The sequence below is a fragment of the Anabrus simplex genome, chromosome 2 (genome assembly GCF_040414725.1).
Source record: "Anabrus simplex isolate iqAnaSimp1 chromosome 2, ASM4041472v1, whole genome shotgun sequence".
Lineage (NCBI taxonomy): Eukaryota > Metazoa > Arthropoda > Insecta > Orthoptera > Tettigoniidae > Anabrus > Anabrus simplex.
Genome location: NC_090266.1, coordinates 663,522,339 through 663,543,854, shown reverse-complemented (window position 1 = coordinate 663,543,854; position 21,516 = coordinate 663,522,339). Strand labels below are relative to the sequence as shown.

The 21,516-nt window shown below is 39.0% G+C and overlaps 1 protein-coding gene across 1 annotated transcript in view; it reads right to left on the bottom strand.

The window, feature by feature from the left end:
* Positions 1-21,516, bottom strand: part of LOC136864337 (uncharacterized protein KIAA2013 homolog) — a 299,319-nt gene that overhangs the window by 27,424 nt on the left and 250,379 nt on the right. Inside the window, exon 10 of the mRNA XM_068226239.1 lies at positions 3,037-3,186. Within this exon, the coding sequence (XP_068082340.1) occupies positions 3,037-3,186 (150 nt within the window). The remainder of the gene's footprint in view (positions 1-3,036; positions 3,187-21,516) is intronic.

Below are 21,516 nucleotides of genomic sequence, written 5' to 3'. Positions count from 1 at the left end.
GCATATGAGGGAGGTAGCTAAAGATGAGATACATTTTCAAGCTGCTGGAGACCATCAAGAGAGACTACGATCACATTAAACAAGCAATGTTATGTTAAAAAGCAATGGTGTTTGACAGTTGTTCTTCTAGTGGGGAGGAATCCTAAAGATGGAATGGATACATATTTTTTTGGGAGCATGTAACATATTTTACTGGTGTACCTGCAATGAAATTAGAACTACGTGCGTATACAGACACAATTTCAATTAGGGTTCAATGTTTACTTTTACAATTGGATTTACGTCACACCGACACAGATAGGTCTTACAGCGATGATGGAACAGTAAAGGGCTAGGAGTGTGAAGGAAGCAGCCATGGCCTTAACTGAGGTACTACCGAGCTCGATAGCTGCAGTCGCTTAAGTGCGGCCAGTATCCAGTAATCGGGAGATAGTGGGTTTGAGTTCCACTGTCAGCAGCCTTGAAGATGGTTTTCCGTGGTTTCCCATTTTCACACCAGGCAAATACCGGGGCTGTACCATAATTAAGGCCACGGCCGCTTCCTTCCAACTCCTAGGCCTTTCCTATCCCATCGTCGCCATAAGACCTATCTGTGTCAGTGCGACGTAAAGCAAATAGAAAAAAAAAAAAAACCTTGAGGTACAGTCCCAGCACTTGCTCGGTGTGAAAATGGGAAATAACAGAAAACCATCTTCAGGGTTTCTGACAGTGGAGTTTGAACCCACATCTCCTGAATGCAACCTCACTGGTGCGCACCCCTAACCGCATGGCCAACATGCTAGGTAAAGAGGGTTCTAAAATGGATACGGTATTTGTTCGTATTACTGGGTAAGGATCACTAATAAGTGAGTATACATAAACAGGCACTCTCTCTTTCTGGTTTTATAGGACACGTCTGAGCACTATGGTAAAATATGTCAAACCCCCTAATTTTAGTATACACGAGTTGGTAGCATGTTTGTCAACCACAGGGACCTCTCTCTCACTGAAGTCTGAGATTTATACTTTTCAGGAAGTAACAAAAAAAACACCACCTAAGATGCTGGAAGATGTATCTTTGTTCTTCTAAGTAAAGCTCAAAACGTTTCAGCATATTCCTGAAGACATATTTGAGCTCTTCTGGCAGAATTCTCCGCTCTTGCCCTAATACTGTGCTTCTTCATCTAATATGTATGGGTACAATTTGTACTGTACATTCAGATTTACTCACAAGTCGCATGCTGTAAGATCTAGATTTCAGGTGGCACACTAACTGCCATTTCTTACCTTTATTCAAACACTTCACTAATTGCAGCTGCAGTGTCTTATGAGGTCATGCATAATCTTACCAAAGAAGATGACAATCTTGCTCTTTCTCTGTGAGTTCTCAAAAATGTTAAAAATTTACACAATGTATGTCTCTGAATTCAATCTCCACAAGGAATACCCTTTGCAACAATAACACATCAAACACTGAACATTATATCATACAGCAGAACAGTGAACAATAACAGGGACTGATTGTCAATAATCATGCTTTTTACTCAACATCAAACCTGTGGGGTTTGAATTTCTTTACCAATATATCAACCACATATACTGAGGGAAGACTAACCAATTCTCTTCAAGACTAAGAAGTAGATTCATATTTAAAACACAGTTTGCACATTAAAATTTTCTACTCCAATGTTAAACACCCAATAGAGCAGAGGCTAAAGACAAACTAGGGTTCATCTGTTTTTTGCTAGGAGAGTGCAGTCAATCAACATCCCAACAGCCACTTACTATAGTAACCAGGAGAGAGCTCTCTCCAGAGAGCAAACTTGCTAAGTGACTTATTAGGACCTAATCTTCATATTACTCATCACTGGAAGATCAACAGCATTTCATAGGAGCTCTGCATAGAGATGCTACTAATGACCAGTTGAAGCGTATTCAATGGGAAAAGTGAAAGTAGAAATGAAAATGATACATTAAAATAAATGCATCTAAATGCTTTATTTTGAATAAAACAATATAATTTGAATTTAAAATTATACAGAGCACAAATAGAGAAAATATTCTTGAATGTTGACATCTATTAAATACTGAAGGTGCCGCTTAGTCGAGCAGCTTGTCTCCTTAATCCCAAATCTTCCCAGCTAAAAGATTGCAGCACTTTCATAACATTACTTTTTTGCCAGAAATAGCACAGAACAAATAGCACTGCTTTTCTTTGGATCTTTTCCAGTTTTCGTATCAAATAATCCCAGTGTGTGAACCATACTTCAGCTGGCATCCTGCCAGTGACTTACATTGCCTTCTCCTTTAAATCCTTACTGCAACCCCTTAAATACCCTCATAACTATATGAAGAGATCGGTAACCTTTCATTACAAGCTCTGAATGTGATCACCCATACTGAAAATTCACAGCTAGAGCAGTGAATATAAATTTTATTTAGAACCTCAATGAGATTACCCCAATCAATATCTTTCCTTATATTAACACCTAGATACCTACAGTGATCCCCGTGAGGTACTTTCACCCCATCAATATAGTAATTAAAACTGGGAGGACTTTTCCTCTAGGTTAAATTTAAACCTGACTTTTCATCCGGCTTACCATCATAGCATTATCTGCTATTCATCTCACAACACTGTTGAGGGTTCTCTGAAGTTGCTCACAATAATTAAACTTATTCACTACTCTATACAACGTGACATCTGCAAAAAGCCTTATCTGAGATCCAAGTTCTTTGCTCATATCATCTGCATACATCAGAAAACATAAAGGTCCAATAATACTGCCTTGCAGGATGCCCCTCTTAATCATTACAGGATCAAATAATGCTTCACCTACTCTTAATTCTTTGAGTTCTGTATTATAGAAACTTAGCCACCCATTCAACCACTGCTTTGGCTAGTCCAATAGCCTTCATTTTCATCAGCAGTCTCCCAGCAGTTACCCATGATTGTTATTTTACCAAGCATAGGTCTTTAACATATCTATTACCATTTCAGAATTTAAAATATGGTAATAAAAAAAGTATTAATAAATAGTGTTTTGTATTGCTTACCCTAACCGTGTTGGAGGATCCAGACAACCTGCATCACAAGCATAATAATATCTATCACTTCTGTCTAATGCTACGAAGAGAACAGCTTTATTGTCTTCTTGAACAACAACAGAGATATTCACATGGGTCGAATTGCCGTAGCTCACTCTCCTGAAAATCAAGGGAAGTTGATATAAGCTTCCATTTCAAGTTAATATATACATGATAATGGTATATTTTCAGCACTTTCCAAAACTCAAAACAGATAATGAAGAAATTTTGACTGTAACAAGAATCTGCTTTATTTTAGCTCATAAAAAACTTACAAATGATATCCGGTCTTTCAAGCAAGAGAAGCTGCACCAGTGTTAAACCACTAAAGCAAATGATTCTTCATTTGAAGAGAAAAGATGCATTCAGACCATACATAAACTGCATTTGTAAAATCTGGTAACACTATTATCATATTTATTAATGATATGTATTAGTATAATATCACTGAATGGTGCACAGTGATTACTAGGGCCCAGAATTTTATGTAATATCAAAGTGCGAACTATGTAATATTCATAAAATATGTAGTAGTATTAAGGCTTTATATTTACAAAAATGTTTATTATGATTTATGGTTAAGATATGAGACAGTAACATTATTTTACATACCTACAAATTTTACAACAAAGTTAACGTTGTTGCTTTAGATAATTTACAAAGTCAACTGTTCTCTAATTTTGACAGTAAGTATAGTTACTTACAAAATAATCAAATTAAAAGCATAATCAAAATGCTTACAAATTAAAAAAAGAACGTTATACGCTGTAAATTTCAGAGTATTGTACCAGAAATGCTGGTCCAAAACAGAGTTCCCGAAGTCAAGTTCCGCGCTATGCGCTAACACCCAGCCGGCTACAAGCACGTCAGCTGCGAGCAACGTGGAGCATGTGACGTCATGTTCCTACAACTCGGTCAAGGCTAAGTTACGTCAGCTGGGAGAACATTCCAAATGTTCTATCATTAATAACTCTTGTTTGGACTAGAGTACGATTAAATGAACAATGTCATCGTGTTGACCAATTTTTTGCCATCATCGTCCTTAAGTTTGAAGGAAATCCAACAATTAAGGGAGATACCAATTTAATAAAATAGAATAGCCTCAATTCTCCAGAATCTTGTATAAAAGGGGAGCATATTTGCATGTCAAGTCAGTCAACTACAGTATGTGAACAAAAGTATCTGGACACCCCCAAAAACATACATTTTTCATCTTAGGTGCATTGTGCTGCCACCTACTGCCACATACTCCATAGCAGCAACCTCAGTAGTCATTCGACATCGTGAGAGAGCGGAATGGGGTGTTCCGCGGAACTTACGGACTTCGAACATGGTCAGGTGATTGGAAGATAGAAAACTTAAAAGGGGCCACCTTTTCAATACAAATAAATGTTATAGTTTATTTACAACATGTATTTACACTTGGAACTAGTTTCGACGCTGTTTGGCGTCATCTTCAGCTAAAATGTGGGAAATAGGCATAGCATGTAGACATTTATATTATACAAGGTGTTACATCAGTGTGATTAAATGAGAGAATATGAAGACGTGAAGTACAATGTCAGTTTCAAAATGGTCATGAAGGGCGAGTCAAAATTGTACAAACATGAGATAACATAAACACATAAACAAAAAAACATATAAACTGTAACAAAACCATGCGGAAGTACGAGATGATTGGCATTGCAGATTCAAATTATTTCAGACACTCTTCCATTGAATGTTGCCTGCCGCGAGTGTAGTACAAAACATAGGTTAGATTTCAATAAATACAATCGTCTCAAAAATGCACATAACATTTTAAAAATATTTGGGTTGAGATGAAATTTGGCAGTTAGGGATTGAAATCACTTATTCAATAAGCATCAATTCAAAAAACAGCTGTGAAGGGTGAGATAAAAAATTGCACAAGCGTGAGTTTGGACTCGATAAATGCAAAAAACACATGTAACACATTCGGAAATGTAGGTTCTTGATGGATTTGGCACAAAAGGTCTGCGTTCAATCATTCATTGAATGGCACTGGTGCGAGTGTAGTTCAAATGCGCGTGAGGATTTAACAGCCTCTTAGAATTGCACGTGACATCTGAACTCATGGTGCGAGATGAGCTTGGCAGTGAAGGTTCGAAATGTAGATATTCTGTAATGCCATTTCAAAACAGTCCATGGAGGATGAAACAAAAGCTATAATTCATACGAGTTAGGACTCATTAAATAATACTTTCAAATACAAATAACATATTCAAATTTTCGTAGTACAAGGTGAAATTGGCAGTTAAAGAATTAAAATTTGTAGATACTTCTTCGTCAGGTGCCATATAGGTCAAGCGCAGCGTAAGTATTAGACAGGGCTCAACATATCCAAAATTTGTACAAATGCATATAACATATCTGAATCCAAGTGCGAGATGAACATGGTAGTTAAAGAATCACTTAGTTGAGGGTGTAGTACACATATTCAGCTCGACAAGAATACAAAATTCGAATTAAGGAAGACGTTCCTCTGAGAGCTTAGAGGTTGACTGTGCTAATATTTGTGGTGTATTGTTGCAACATTACGTGTAAGGTGGGGGTAGATTTCTATGATGTTTACTGCGGGACCTAAGGCGGTAAAGCTATGGCGCGAGATGAACAGGAACAGAGCACATTGGATAGTTTAGGTCTGGGGAGCGGCCATTTTGGGATTAGGAGGGGAGAGGGAAGGAGTGGAAGGAGGGGGAATATGGAGGGTGATGCGGTGAAAGTGTGTGGCGTGACAAAGTATTATGCATAATGTGAAAGACAGATCTGTTTTTCGGAATATTAATATTTTTGAAAAATTCAATGATGAAGTCGAATAGGATCTTTGGTTTCTCGGAGATATCATTTAAGTTAAGGTTTGGATTGAAATATTGGTCTAAATGAATATAGAGGTTTTCAGTGACGTCTAGGAAAGAACCATTGTTTAGAATTTCTAATACCTCAAGATCTTGATTTATTTCAGTAAAGTTGTGCTTAAATTCTTTTATATGTAGGCCGATCACGGAAAAACGATTGTGTTTTATGGCATTGACATGTTCTGCATATCTGATTTTAAAACTGCGTCCTGTTTGCCCTAGGTAAGAGCTTTTGCAGTCTTGGCAAGAAAACCTACATACACCTGATTTAGAAAAAGGACTACTTTTATTTATTGATGAAGAGTTATTTAGGATCTCTGTGCTTCTATTGTTAGTACGAAAGGCACAGTCAACCTCTAAGCTCTCAGAGGAACGTCTTCCTTAATTCGAATTTTGTATTCTTGTCGAGCTGAATATGTTTACTACACCCTCAACTAAGTGATTCTTTAACTACCATGTTCATCTCGCGCTTGGATTCAGATATGTTATATGCATTTGTACAAATTTTGGATATGTTGAGCCCTGTCTAATACTTACGCTGCGCTTGACCTATATGGCACCTGACGAAGAAATATCTACAAATTTTAATTCTTTAACTGCCAATTTCACCTTGTACTACGAAAATTTGAATATGTTATTTGTATTTGAAAGTATTATTTAATGAGTCCTAACTCGTATGAATTATAGCTTTTGTTTCATCCTCCATGGACTGTTTTGAAATGGCATTACAGAATATCTACATTTCGAACCTTCACTGCCAAGCTCATCTCGCACCATGAGTTCAGATGTCACGTGCAATTCTAAGAGGCTGTTAAATCCTCACGCGCATTTGAACTACACTCGCACCAGTGCAATTCAATGAATGATTGAACGCATGACCTTTTGTGCCAAATCCATCAAGAACCTACATTTCCGAATGTGTTACATGTGTTTTTTGCATTTATCAAGTCCAAACTCACGCTTGTGCAATTTTTTATCTCACCCTTCACAGCTGTTTTTTGAATTGACGCTTATTGAATAAGTGATTTCAATCCCTAACTGCCAAATTTCATCTCAACCCAAATATTTTTAAAATGTTATGTGCATTTTTGAGACGATTGTATTTATTGAAATCTAACCTATGTTTTATACTACACTCGCGGCAGGCAACATTCAATGGAAGAGTGTCTGAAATAATTTGAATCTGCAATGCCAATCATCTCGTACTTCCGCATGGTTTTGTTACAGTTTATATGTTTTTTTGTTTATGTGTTTATATTATCTCATGTTTATACAATTTTGACTCGCCCTTCATGACCATTTTGAAACCAACATTGTACTTCACGTCTTCATATTCTCTCATTTAATCACACTGATGTAACACCTTATATAATATAAATGTCTACATGCTATGCCTATTTCCCACATTTTAGCTGAAGATGACGCCAAACAGCGTCGAAACTAGTTCCAAGTGTAAATACATGTTGTAAATAAACTATAACATTTATTTGTATTGAAAAAGTGGACCCCTTTTAAGTTTCCTATCTTCCATTCTCAGTTCAATACGGACAAAAATGAAATTCTTAGATTTAAATAAAAAAAAGTCAGGTGATTGGGCGTCACTTGTGTCAGAAGTCTGTACATGAGATTTCCACACTCCTAAACATCCCTAGGTCCACTGTTGCTGATGTGATAGTGAAGTGGAAACATGAAGGGACACGTAGAGCACGAAAGCATACAGGTCGACCTTGTCTGTTGACTGAAGGAGACCGCCGACAGTTGAAGAGGGTCGTAAAGTGTAATAGGCAGGCATCTATCCAGACCATCACACAGTAATTCCAAACTGCGTCAGGATCCACTCCAAGTACTATGACAGTTCGGCGGGAGGTGAGAATACTTGGATTTCATGGTCGAGCGGCTGCCCATAAGCTACACATCATGGAGGTCAATGCCAAACGATGCCTCGCTTGGTGTAAGGAGCGTAAACATTGGACGATTGAACAGTGGAAAAACGTTGTGTGGAGTGACGAATCACGGTACACAATGTGGCGATCCGATGGCAGGTTGTGGGTATGGCGAATGCCCGGTGAACGTCATCTGCCAGCGTGTGTAGTGCCAACAGTAAAATTCGGAGGCGGTGGTGTTATGGCGTGGTCGTGCTTTTCATGGAGGGGGCTTGCACCCCTTGTTGTTTTGCGTGGCACTATCACAGCACGGGCCTACATTGATGTTTTAAGCACCTTCTTGCTTCCCACTGTTGAAGAGCACTTCCGGGATGGCGATTGCACCTTTCAATATGATCGAGCACCCGTTCATAACGCACGGCCTGTGGCGGAGTAGTTACACAACAATAACATCCCTGTAATGGACTGGCCTGCACAGAGTCCCGACGTGAATCCTATAGAACACCTTTGGGATGTTTTGGAAAGCCAACTTCGTGCCAGGCCTCACCGACCGACATCGCTACGTCTCCTCAGTGCAGTGCTCCATGAAGAATGGGCTACCATTCCCCAAGCAACCTTCCAGCACCTGATTGAACGTATGCCAGCGAGAGTGGAAGCTGTCATCAAAGCTAAGGGTGAGCCAACACCATATTGAATTCTAGCATTACCGATGGAGGGCGCCACGAACTTGTACGTCATGTTCAGCTAGGTGTCCGGATACTTTTGATCACATAGTGTATGTGCTACAGTCGAGACTGGACGGTCGGCTGATGGTTATACACCGCCGTGATGAGTTACGAATTTGATTCTTGTTGAGTGTTTGAAAGTCTGCGTGAAAAAAACTTTAACTTTACGACACTTCATATCGGACTTAGAAATTTCAACATCGTTCGCATGTGATAGAGAAGTTCCACTGTGAATTAAGACATGTTAATTTTACGTGTATTCCAAGTGATTAACTATTTAGTGACCAACTCAAGTATAAGGAGAACTTTTATTTATTTCTCTCACGAGTGCAACTTTTTCCCAAGTGATTGAATATAACTCAGGGTACAAATCCAAAGGCGACGGTAATTTTTCTGATAGTAAATTTCAAACTGTTCGTCTATTTCTTTTCCAAGTGACTGACATGTTTAACCGAGTGAAACATTACGATTGAACTTACAATTTCTCGGCATTCTAAGTAGGACTTTGTCACAACTTGTGATTCCTGAAACCTGTGTTTTATGTAAGAAAGACATGTTTTGCATTCTTAAGATAGAACTTGTAGATCAAACCAAGTACTGTTCTCGAAAAGACTATGCTTGCATTACAACAGTTCTGTTTATAAGCAAGTAAAGTGAACGGGACTAAATTCACGACTTGTGTTTTACGCACGAAAGACATTTCTCGTGTTCTTGTACCTGTAAATAGATCGAACCAAGGACGGCTCTCGAATAGACTATGCATGCATTACAATATTTCTGTTTATAATCAAGAGAAGTGAACAGGACTAAATTCACAAGATGAAAGCTTTATTTACAATTTACTACAGTGATTAATTCCAATCCCACTGTCGGCAGCCCTGAAAATGGTTTTCTGTGGTTTCCCATTTTCACACCAGGCAAATGCTGGGGCTGTACCTTAATTAAGGTCACGGCTGCTTCCTTCCCACTCCTAGCCCTTTCCTCTTCCATCGTCGCCATAAGACCTATCTGTGTTGGTGCGACGTAAAGCAACTAGCAAAAAACTGTGTAAACTTACAAGTAATCACGAAGGGAGTATTTTATTTTATGTTATTCTTCAGTCGATTTTGAAAAATCTTGATAATGAAAAGTGACATACTTTCTGTTCTTTCCTAAGTGGCTGATTGCATCACAAGTTCAATACTATTTTGCATTACTAGTCTGATTCCATTACACATTTGATGAAATGCATTTGCGTGTTCAACTTTAATAACATTTACTCTAAAAGTTTTCAAGTGCGATCAGATTTTAGTGACATTCTGTCATAACTAGTGATTTATTTTGAAACCATTACTACTGATAACTTTGTGCAGAATTCAAACGAGTACATTTCGGGCATAAGTGCATTGCCGGGTTCTATTTCCCCATCTACCAGAGCTTCTGGACCTTCTAGAATTTCGAAAACTTCAAGATCTTCTAGAATTTCGAGATCTTCAAGACCTCCATCGGAAGGTGATGCAGGGGTGAACCGCAGTGTACAGTATCAGCCCAGAACAATGAGGACACTCACAAAAGCTTCTGTACCGAGGTGATGTGGAATTTAACATTTATTTTGTGAATAAACTCTTCAACCATTTAAAAAGATTCCATTATACTTATTTCATGCCAAACTCTCCTCTCTGTAACGCTTCAAATAGGAACCGGACACATTCTGTATCAGTCTTATGCCTAGCTAGCCGATTTGAACAATATTTCTGGTTACAGTATATATCCAACCCTAGTCCAGTTTCTGTATGGGGTTGGGTATGAAGTGGGATGAATCTTTGTGGCAAAGTTTTATGACTGGATGCCCTTCCTGATGTTAACCTCATCACAGGACTTACTGAGATGAAATGATACATGATAGTAGGAAGGGAGAGGGTGAAATTCAGTGTGAGCACATAGCCTAATCCAGTCGAACAGCCACCACGGGGCCTGCTCAGGACTTAAAGCCCCCATCTGACGGACGAATCACCATCAACAGTGTCATATGCCCTCACTCCATGTGAACACTGTGGAGAGGTTTGAAATTGAATCCAGGCTTTTGGCATGCAATCTGCTGATTAGAAATTGTATACCACCACCTCTCCTACCTTGCCAGTCAACATTTTGATGGTGAAACATTTTTTGAAATGTCTAAACACGGTGTCAGACCATATGGATTTTATGCCTCAACGATCATAGCCACTAGGTGGGCTGCAATATAAATTGCAGAGTATTTTACAAAAATTATTGTTATAGCTAATTTCCTGTTGCCTTTATGCCCTGAAAATGAAATAAGCATTAATAAATAAAGTTAATATGGTTTATATGTACAAAAATGTTACATACTTATCATAATATGTAAAATATGTAATATTACTACGAATATGTAAAATGAAATACAAGTACAACCACATGAGAACCACAATTCATTGATATTTTTCATTTTCAATGGTCTACAAGTAAGGGAATAAAATATGTAATTACATAAGTATCTGGCCCCTAGTGGTGATGAATGATTACAGGTTATGCTCAGACTTCATATTTCAAAAACAACATCTAAAATTTTCAATAACTAACTTATTAACAACTATTCTATGCCATTTCTCTATTCCATCCAATAATAACAAGGGTTTAATGTATGTTGGTTGCTTACGTACAATTATCAATGCAAGGAAGACATTTCAACCAACATGAACCATATAAGAGTCAATTTTATGTATGGCATAGTGGGTTGAAGGAATTTGCACAATTTCTGTTCCAATTCCAAGTTGTATTACACAAAATAATTTCAGTGTAACTGTAAAGAAATGAATAAATTTGTGTTTGGGAATATTTCTTCCAGTTTGCTCTTTATGTATTCTCCATTCATCCATGTATTTATTTACTGATTCATTCATTCATTCATTCTTTCTTTCTTTGCCATTTCCCTTCCAGGTCAGCATTTAATTTAGCAATTCTCAAACTGTACTACATGTACCCCTGGGGGATACGCACACGTTTTCCAAGGGGTACGGGAAGATTCTTATTGAGAAATTGACAAAATAACCAAATGATGCAATCAGTTTTTGAGCTATACAATATGAACTTACTTATTTGATCATCTGAGAAACATATTAATATCTGATAGTACTGTATTTCTACTACACTACTATAGGTTTACCAATCTGCTTTGGATTCTGCATTTTTACCGTAAAACATGACTGCAAATCATTCTCAACAATGGAAGCTGATGATTATTTCTCATTTCAAGAATCCAACCATAATACATTTGTGACTGTTAATGTGATATTCATTCTCGTTCAACTTAAATGTATTATTTCTTTTCCATTATGAATCTTTTCTTTTCAACATACATTACAACTTCAATTACAGTAGATATAAATGCAATAAAATATACATTGCTAAGAATATAGACAGCTTCAATCTGTTTTAAATAGGTAAGATGTTTATTATTCTTTTTAACATTTCCTTTCTAATATTTGTAAGAACACAACTATATAATATGAGGCATTATTTTATTTCCTTGCTCACAAATCGAAGCAGTCTAGCCATGATTTGTTAATCGAGTGGTTGAAAATATAGTTGTGAGTTTAGAATTATACTTTGTATGTTTGTGTACCTTTCCCACATCAACCAAGATGAAGAAATGTTTACCGACACAACCTGTTAAAAAGCAAAGACTCAAAAGAGAAAGTCAAGCTACTTCCGATGTAGATGAAAATTGTGAAAAAGCTGCAGAGCCAGCGGAAGCTGAATCCTTTTCTCATAGGAGTACGTCTTCTGAACAGTAATCTCAACATAAGGTCAGAAGGTATACTCCTGCGTACTTATCTTTAGGATTTACTTATGGAGTCAGTGGGTCAAAACCACAACCCCTTTTTGTTTGCACTGAGACCCTTTCCAACAATTCAATGAAGCCATCTTTATTAACAATACATTTTCATACGAAACACGACAACCTGAGGGAATAAGTCACTTGATTTTTTTTAAAGAAAGAAAGCTCATCTATGATATCGTAAACAACAGACTGCCTCATTTTCATCTGTGAATATGAAGGGTCTTGAAGCATCATTCAAAATAAGCTTAAGAATAGGTAGGGCCAGAAACCACATATTGATGGTGAGTCATATTTACTGCCTGCGGCTAAAGACATGGTGACGATTGTTATTGGTGAAAAACAGGAAAATCTATTCGGTGTTATTCCCTTGTCGAACAACACTGTTTCTTGCAGAATCTTAAATATGGTTAATGTTTTAAATGAACATCTCGTAAAGCAAGCTCAAGTCCACACAATACTTTGCTATACAGCTGAATGAGAGTACAGATTGGACAAATATGGTGAAACTGATAGCATTTGTTTCACATATTGATTCTAACCCTGCAATGGAGGAAGATTGTTTTTTGCAAGGAGCTTCCAGTACGAACTACAGCACAAAACTTATTTGACATTCTCGACAGTTTTCTAAGTTGTGAATAGAAAACATTCATTCCATTCTTAGAAAATTTTGTAGACAAAATGAAATTGAGCTTCATGAAAGAACACTGTTTAGGTCTGACTGAAGATTTTGGCAAATAATTTCCTGAGAATATAGACAGCAAGTTCTGGATTCGCAGCCCTTTTTTCGTGGTGAGAGACTTCAGGCTACCAGATTACTTTTCAAGAAAAGGAAATCATCGAACTACCCCATGATGGAACAATCAAATGCAGTTTCAAGAAACAAACTTCTGGTTGCAGAGACAAGTCAAATTTCTTAACATTGGCTGCTACGCTATAAAGGTTCATTATGCCTTTCTCAACAATGTACCTATGTGAGAGTGCCTTTTCATTCATGGTGTACCTGAAAAATAAGTACCCCAATAGGCTAAATATAGAGCAGCACCTCCGCCTGAAAGACTCGCCTGGTCAAGTGGACATCGAGAAACTGTGTCAAGATAAACGGCCACATCCTTTCCCATTGAAAGACAATTCACCGATTAATAACAATTTTGAACTTTATAATTGTATTTAAATTTGGAGATAAGAGAATGTTAATACATTTTTTATTATTTTGAAACATTTTTATAATGTCCGATTGAAACTTTGAGAAACGGATGGGAATAGCAGTTGCTTAGAAGACTTCAGTATAAGATATACATAGGTACATTAATCTAGTTTTGGTTATATACAATCGTTTAGATAGTGTCCGGCTCCATGCTAAATGGTTAGTGTGCTGGCCTTAGGTCATAGGGGTCCTGGGTTTGATTCCCAGCAGGGTCAGGAATTTGAACTATAATTGGTTAATTGGTTAATTCCTCTGGCACGGGGACTGGGTGTATGTGCCGTCCTCGTCATCATTTCATTCTCATCACGACGCGCAGGTCACCTACGGGTGTCAAATCAATAGAACTGCACCAGGCCTCTCTGGAGGCCACATGCCATTATTCTTTAGATAGTATTCCATAGGGATGCGACGATTTACATTTATGACCACAGCTTGTTCCCAAGCATTTTAGACCTACTGCCAGCAGGAAGTTAGGGCACATGGAATTCAGATCCCTTTCATAGTCACTCCATTGGAGGCCAGATGTTCCTTCAAAGTGAAGTTTCCCTCTTCAACTTCACTTGCTGCACTGAATATCTTTTGCACCCAGTAAACTGTTGAGTTCTTTACTCCTGCCACTGAGATTTGGGACCTCCATATTTATGACCCTAGGAGTGCAGCTGTCCTTGTGGCATAAACACATAATTCACACACTGAGGGTGGCGTGCACCATCTTGGAGTAAATTATTCTGAAAGTAGCATTTACTAAGGAAGTCCATACTACAGAAGTAAATTACTATGGGAGTTATTTACTCCGGAAGTAACTTCGGAGAGCTGACGTACAATTTACTCTTCTAGTTACTACTATAGAAGTAGCGTTCGTTACTCGCGGAGTAGTGTTGTGTTTGTGTCTCTTCTTTAAAGGAATCTAAATGAATAAGGTTATGTGCAAAAGGAAAGGGGGAGTAAACACGTAAGTGAAAAAGATAAATGCCTGTTAGTAGAGATAATGAAAGATATATGCAAAGGACACAGAGTGTAAGAAACACGATAAAGATGTTGGACATGAAAAGAAATTCATGGAAAGAAGTGACAGAAGAATTCAATGCTTCAAGTGATGGAAAACGCAGTGAAGAGAAAGTTAAAATTCTGTTGAACTACTTAAAAGCGAAGGCTAAAAAAAAAAATTTTTTTTAAGTCGCAGACACGCGGGAAAATTAAAACTGATGGTGGTTTCTTCATACAGATCGCATACATCCACAGCGAAATTGTTTCCCCATTTTTGCACAAGGCAAATGCTGGGTCTGTACCTTAATTAAGGCCACGGTTGCTTCCTTCCCACTCTTAGGCCTTTCCTACCCTGTCGTCACCATAAGATCTATCTGTGTTGGTGCAACGTTAAGCAAATTGTAAAAGAAAAAAAACCTTCCGATTTCTGAAAAGTTCATCTGTGTCACTGGGAGGGCAAAAAATGGGAAAATGTGTGCAGTCAATTGCATCCACAATGTATGGGAACCCGTCAACGTGAAGAAGTTCCTTTTATTTTCCGAAAAATCATCATCATTTGCAGGCGTACCTCTCTCTGAACCTCACCAGTGCTTTAACCACGCGATAAAAGATACGGCCAGCAATCCTGCAGTAAACGATAATTAGATCACCGGCAACTATACTGAAATGTTCCGGTACAAAATACTCATAGGGCACACAACAACTGTAATTTGGGAGGTACAACAAAATTAAGACATGAATTCAGCTGTAAGTGATCTCCCAAGTAGATTTAGAAGGAAAGTGGAGGATTCCTTCCTAAGACCAAACATTCCTGAAACACTTTCCGTGTGCACATCATATGGCTCTCGCCTTTCATGCACTGTAGGCCTACACACTATTACATTTCCCATCATTTTCTGCGTCGAGATCGTCAATATAATCAAGTAATCCACAAACACGTTTGAAAAGTTTTCCTCTCGTAGACGGCACGGCATTATCATTAGTCAACAAGTCTAAACCTAGCTTACTCCATGCACGACGTGAGAGTAGATTCTAACCTATATTTGTGCGTTATTTACTTCTTTAGTAGTATACTACAAGACGGTGCTCTTCAACATCTTACTCTTGTAGTAATTTAGTCCAGGAGTATCCGAAAGGAATAACATACTTCAGAAGTAATTTACTCTCGTATGGAAGTCGCCAAATGCTGACATCAAGAGTACTTTACTACGGAAATAGAACTTAGAAATAGAACTAGGTGCATGCCACCCTAATTCTTACAGTAGCACAACCCAGTATATCAAGTATAAAACATTTTTTAAATAACAATAGTACACTCCATAGCTGATCAGTTATGGTTTATTACTCAAACAACAACAGCGATGATAGCAATACTCAACATTCTATCAGCTGATTAACTGATCACGTACTTTCAAGTTGATGTTTAACTCTTGGTGACTAAATTGTCGGAGTTCCCCCAGATGTCCCTATTTTCAACCAAGCATTACAAGTTTTTAAGCAATGATTTAGAGCAGCACACTGACAGAATCTATCCATCTCATTGCTGGTTGCTGCCTCCTTTGTGATACTTCCCCTTTTACTAACATTAAAGGCTCTTTCTACTGCATCAGTCCTATTCATGTGGCAAAATTATGACAGCTATAACTATTTGTGGCTAAGAAAGGTAGTTTTGGACGGAATCATTCAATGACACACTTACTGGTTTTCTTGGTATCCAAGGTATACGAAGAAGTCTTCTCCATTAATGTGCTTACTATCCTATTTTTCTTATGGTTCGGCTTTTGCACCCCCATCATTTTGCAAAAGACACCTGCCTGAACAACTCTAATTTTTGTTCCTGAAGATCTTCTCTATGCCTTTCAGTGCTTCTCCCTGTGGGTGGGGGGGAGGTAGAATAACATCTGCGGTATCCTCTGCCTGTAGTAAAATGCGACTAAAAGGGGGGATCAGGGGCTCTCAACTTGCGAGCATGGGTTGGTGACCACGGTTCCCTTGGCTGAGTCTGAAATTGCTTCCACTTGTGTTAGACTTCTCATTTTCATCTTTCCAGTCTGACCTTTCTTGGTTAACTCTTGTTCTCCTCCGAACCCGGCGGTGTTAGGTTTAGGAGGCCTAGGGCGTCTCATTTTCGTGCCCTCACACAGAATAAATCGAGCTGCTTTTCTTTTGATTTTTTCCAGTTCTTGAATCAAGTAATCCTGGTGAGGGTCCCATACACTGGAACCATACTCTATTTGCGGCCTTACCACAGACTTATATGCCCTCTCCTTTACATCCTTTCCCTTGCCTGTGCCTTCATTCTTCTATTTTCCCTCTGATTAGTGTTAATACAGGATGGCTGCCTAGTTGTAGTTTCTCTTAAAACAACCACCACCTTTCAGCACTCCCCTACTAAGTACCAATCTGCAACAAACATCTGTACTACAAGAGCCTTTGTTATTGAGGGGTGATCTCAACAATCTTTCACGTCATGGTGTACTTTCAGCTATAAAAGTAATGCTACTTGCAATATCATAGGTTGCTAATCTGACCACCAACAATGATTTTGCAGGTATTCTCATACACACCAGTATCTTGCACGAGTATTCAGTATATAGGTTAAACAAAGAAGATAAGAGAATGCAACCATGCCTTACGCCTTAACCAATTTGGAAACATTCTGCGTCACCAAGTTTAGTTCTAACAGTAGTGTCTCGTCCAGAGAAAAGGTTATACATTAAAACAATCAGATATTCTGGTTTGCCTTAACGTCTAAGCACATTCCACATCTGGTCAATCAATCAGTTAAATCAATCACTACTGATCTGCATTTAGGGCAATCACCCAGGTGCCAGATTCCCTATCTGTTGCTTTCCTAGCCTTTTCTTAAATGATCGCAAAGAAATTGGAAAATTATTGAACATTTCCCTTGGTAAGTTATTCCAATCCCTAACTCCCCTTCCTATAAATGAATATTTGCCCCAATTTGTCCTCTTGAATTCCAACTTTATCTTCATATTATGATCTTTCCTAGTTTTAAAGACACCACTCAAACTTATTCGTCTACTAATGTCATTCCACGCTGTCTCTCCACTGACAGTTCGGAACATACTACTTACAATGAATCAATAACAGTAAATTTCCAACTTTTTGATAATTATATTAGCATTAAGCATTAAGAGGGAAAATTAAAACTGATGGTGGTTTCTTCATACAGATCGCCTACATCCACAGCAAAATTGTTTCCCCATCTTTGCACAAGGCAAATGCTGGGTCTGTACCTTAATTAAGGCCACGGTCGCTTCCTTCCCACTCTTAGGCCTTTCCTACCCTGTCGTCACCATAAGATCTATTCTTAAATGATTTCAAAAAAATTAGAAATTTTTTAACATTTCCCATGGTGAGTTATTCTAATCCCCAAATTCGTTACTGCGTATATATTAGGATTGCTACAAGTGAACCTGGCATATTTATCTTTATTTCAGATGTTAAGATTAGTATGAAACTTCTGTTTGAATTTTCTGATTATTTTATTTACCATACTTAGATACTTAGAGCACGTCAACGCCGAGAGGCATAAAAAAGTTTCCTCGAAGGGCCAACATATGAGTGCAACCGGTCATCAGTTTACCACTACAGAGCAAGATTTGACAATATTAGGTAAAACAAATAAAGGTAGTCTTCTATATATTTATTTAGATCAACCAAGTAATCAGGATAATAACCTGAATGATATAATTGATAATAGGAACCCTTTATACAAAGGGATATTACCACATCTGGAAGCATTAGGCATTAAAAACAATACAGACAATAAAAGTAAAAATAATAATAATTAAATTAATGTTGCAATGGTCCACCTTTCAATACTATGACAATAAAAGAAAAGAAATGAATGAACTTCCATCCTCCCGTATATCTATTCACCCTACCCCTTCTTCTAAAGCCAAAACCGTGACCGTAAGCGACACGCCTTCTCCGCACTCCAAAGCCTTGCCTCTCCCAAAGGTGGAGCAAGCTCTTGAACACACACATCATTACTTCACAAGACAGAAAGCTGCATTAGCTGTCGCTCCTCCAAGGACACAGTAGATTTTGTCAACAACAAGGTATGAAACCACTCTTTTATATACTAGGTTTCCTTGTGCAGAGTATAAACAAGTTTTTAAAGCAATTCCCCATTTTATTACATTTCAGATTTCGGGGAAGCTCTTTTAATAATAGTATGACAGCAATCAGTTTCAGGGAATCTGAATTAATTGAATTCAAGAGACACTATTATAAAATTAAAACAAACAACATTCGCCTTGGAAGAATCAAATGAAGAGAACATCCTTGTAAAATATAGAACAGTGACAAAAGAAAATTATTTTTCAAAAACTTTTTTTCTTTTTGCTAGTTGCTTTACGTCGCACTGACACAGATAGGTCTTATGGCGACAATGGGACGGAAAAGGCCTAGGAGTGGGAAGGAAGCGGCCGTGGCCTTAATTAAGGTACAGCCCCAGCATTTGCCTGGTGTGAAAATGGGAAACCATGGAAAACCATTTTCAGGGCTGCCGACAGTGGGGTTCGAACCTACTGTCTCCCGAATACTGGATACTGGCCGCACTTAAGCGACTGCAGCTATCGAGCTCGGTAAAACTTTTTATTAGTAGACAAGCAGAGTACCATACATATCAAAGTGAAAACAGTGCTGGAAACAAAAATTTTTTTTTAAATAACATCTGTTCAAATTAATAGATATAGTTTTAAAATAGGCTAAATATAAGTAAATCCATTTTCCCTCCCATTTCACCACCCCATTCAACCATCCACATCGATTTTAATTTATTTCAATTTTTAAATTCACATAGATTTGAAGTAAAACAAGGTACTTATTAAGATGTTCATAAGAAGATAAATACTTTGTAATTTCACCTAAGCGTTGTATTACAGCTGAAGATGTTCCAAATGGAATGAAACATGTACTATATATGATTAACTGATTTGCTTAATGCAAATATAAGTATCAAAAAGGTGGAAATTTACTGTTAATGTTTCATTGTAAATAGGATTTGATACGGGAAATGAAGCCGATTTCTTGCAAACATACCACTTAGTAGAGCAGCTCACCTCCTTTCTCTCAAAGTCTTCCCAGCCCAAACTTTGGAACATTTTCGTAACACTACTCTTTTGTCAGAAATCATACAGAACAAATGGAGCTGCTTTTCTTTAGATTATTTTCCAGTTCTTGAATCTAGTAATCCTGGTGAGGGTCCCATACACTGGAACCATACTCTATTTGCGGCCTTACCAGAGACTTATATGCCTTCTCCTTTACATCCTTACTACAACCCCTAAACACCCTCAAAGCCATGTGCAGACATCTGTACCCTTTATTTAAAATCTCATTTATATGATTACCTGAATGAAGATCTTTCCTTATATTAACACCTAGGTACTTACAGTAATCCCCTTAAGGATCTTTCACCACATCAACGCAGTAATTAAAACTGAGAGGACTTTTCGTATTTGTGAAACTCACAACCTGACTTTTAACCCCGTTTATCATCATACCATTGCCTGCTGTCCATCTCAGAACATTATCGAGGTCATGTTGCAGTAATCTTGTAATTTATTTACACTGACTGACAGTGACAATGCAACACCAAGGAGGAGTGGTTCGAAAGGGATGAAAGTTGGGGAAAAAACAGAGACGGCACGGATGAATGGATGTTTATTTCAAACCGATATGCAGGTTACACAATGCGCACGGCATCGACTCAGTAGGATGTAGGACCACCGCGAGCGGCGATGCACGCAGAAACACGTCGAGGTACAGAGTCAATAAGAGTGCGAATGGTGTCCTGAGGGATGGTTCTCCATTCTCTGTCAACCATTTGCCACAGTTGGTCGTCCGTACGAGGCTGGGGCAGAGTTTGCAAACGGCGTCCAATGAGATCCCACACGTGTTCGATTGGTGAGAGATCCGGAGAGTACGCTGGCCACGGAAGCATCTGTACACCTCGTAGAGCCTGTTGGGAGATGCGAGCAGTGTGTGGGCGGGCATTATCCTGCTGAAACAGAGCATTGGGCAGCCCCTGAAGGTACGGGAGTGCCACCGGCCGCAGCACATGCTGCACGTAGCGGTGGGCATTTAACGTGCCTTGAATACGCACTAGAGGTGACGTGGAATCATACGCAATAGCGCCCCAAACCATGATGCCGTGTTGTCTAGCGGTAGGGCGCTCCACAGTTACTGCCGGATTTGACCTTTCTCCACGCCGACGCCACACTCATCTGCGGTGACTATCACTGACAGAACAGAAGCGTGACTCATCGGAGAACACGACGTTCCGCCATTCCCTCATCCAAGTCGCTCTAGCCCGGCACCATGCCAGGTGTGCACGTCTATGCTGTGGAGTCAATGGTAGTCTTCTGAGCGGACGCCGGGAGTGCAGGCCTCCTTCAACCAATCGACGGGAAATTGTTCTGGTCGATATTGGAACAGCCAGGGTGTCTTGCACATGCTGAAGAATGGCGGTTGACGTGGCGTGCGGGGCTGCCACCGCTTGGCGGCGGATGCGCCGATCCTCGCGTGCTGACGTCACTCGGGCTGCGCCTGGACCCCTCGCACGTGCCACATGTCCCTGCGCCAACCATCTTCGCCACAGGCGCTGCACCGTGGACACATGCCTATGGGTATCGGCTGCGATTTGACGAAGCGACCAACCTGCCCTTCTCAGCCCGATCACCATACCCCTCGTAAAGTCGTCTGTCTGCTGGAAATGCCTCCGTTGATGGCGGCCTGGCATTCTTAGCTATACACGTGTCCTGTGGCACACGACAACACGTTCTACAATGACTGTCGGCTGAGAAATCACGGTACGAAGTGGGCCATTCGCCAACGCCGTGTCCCATTTATCGTTCGCTACGTGCGCAGCACAGCGGCGCATTTCACATCATGAGCATAC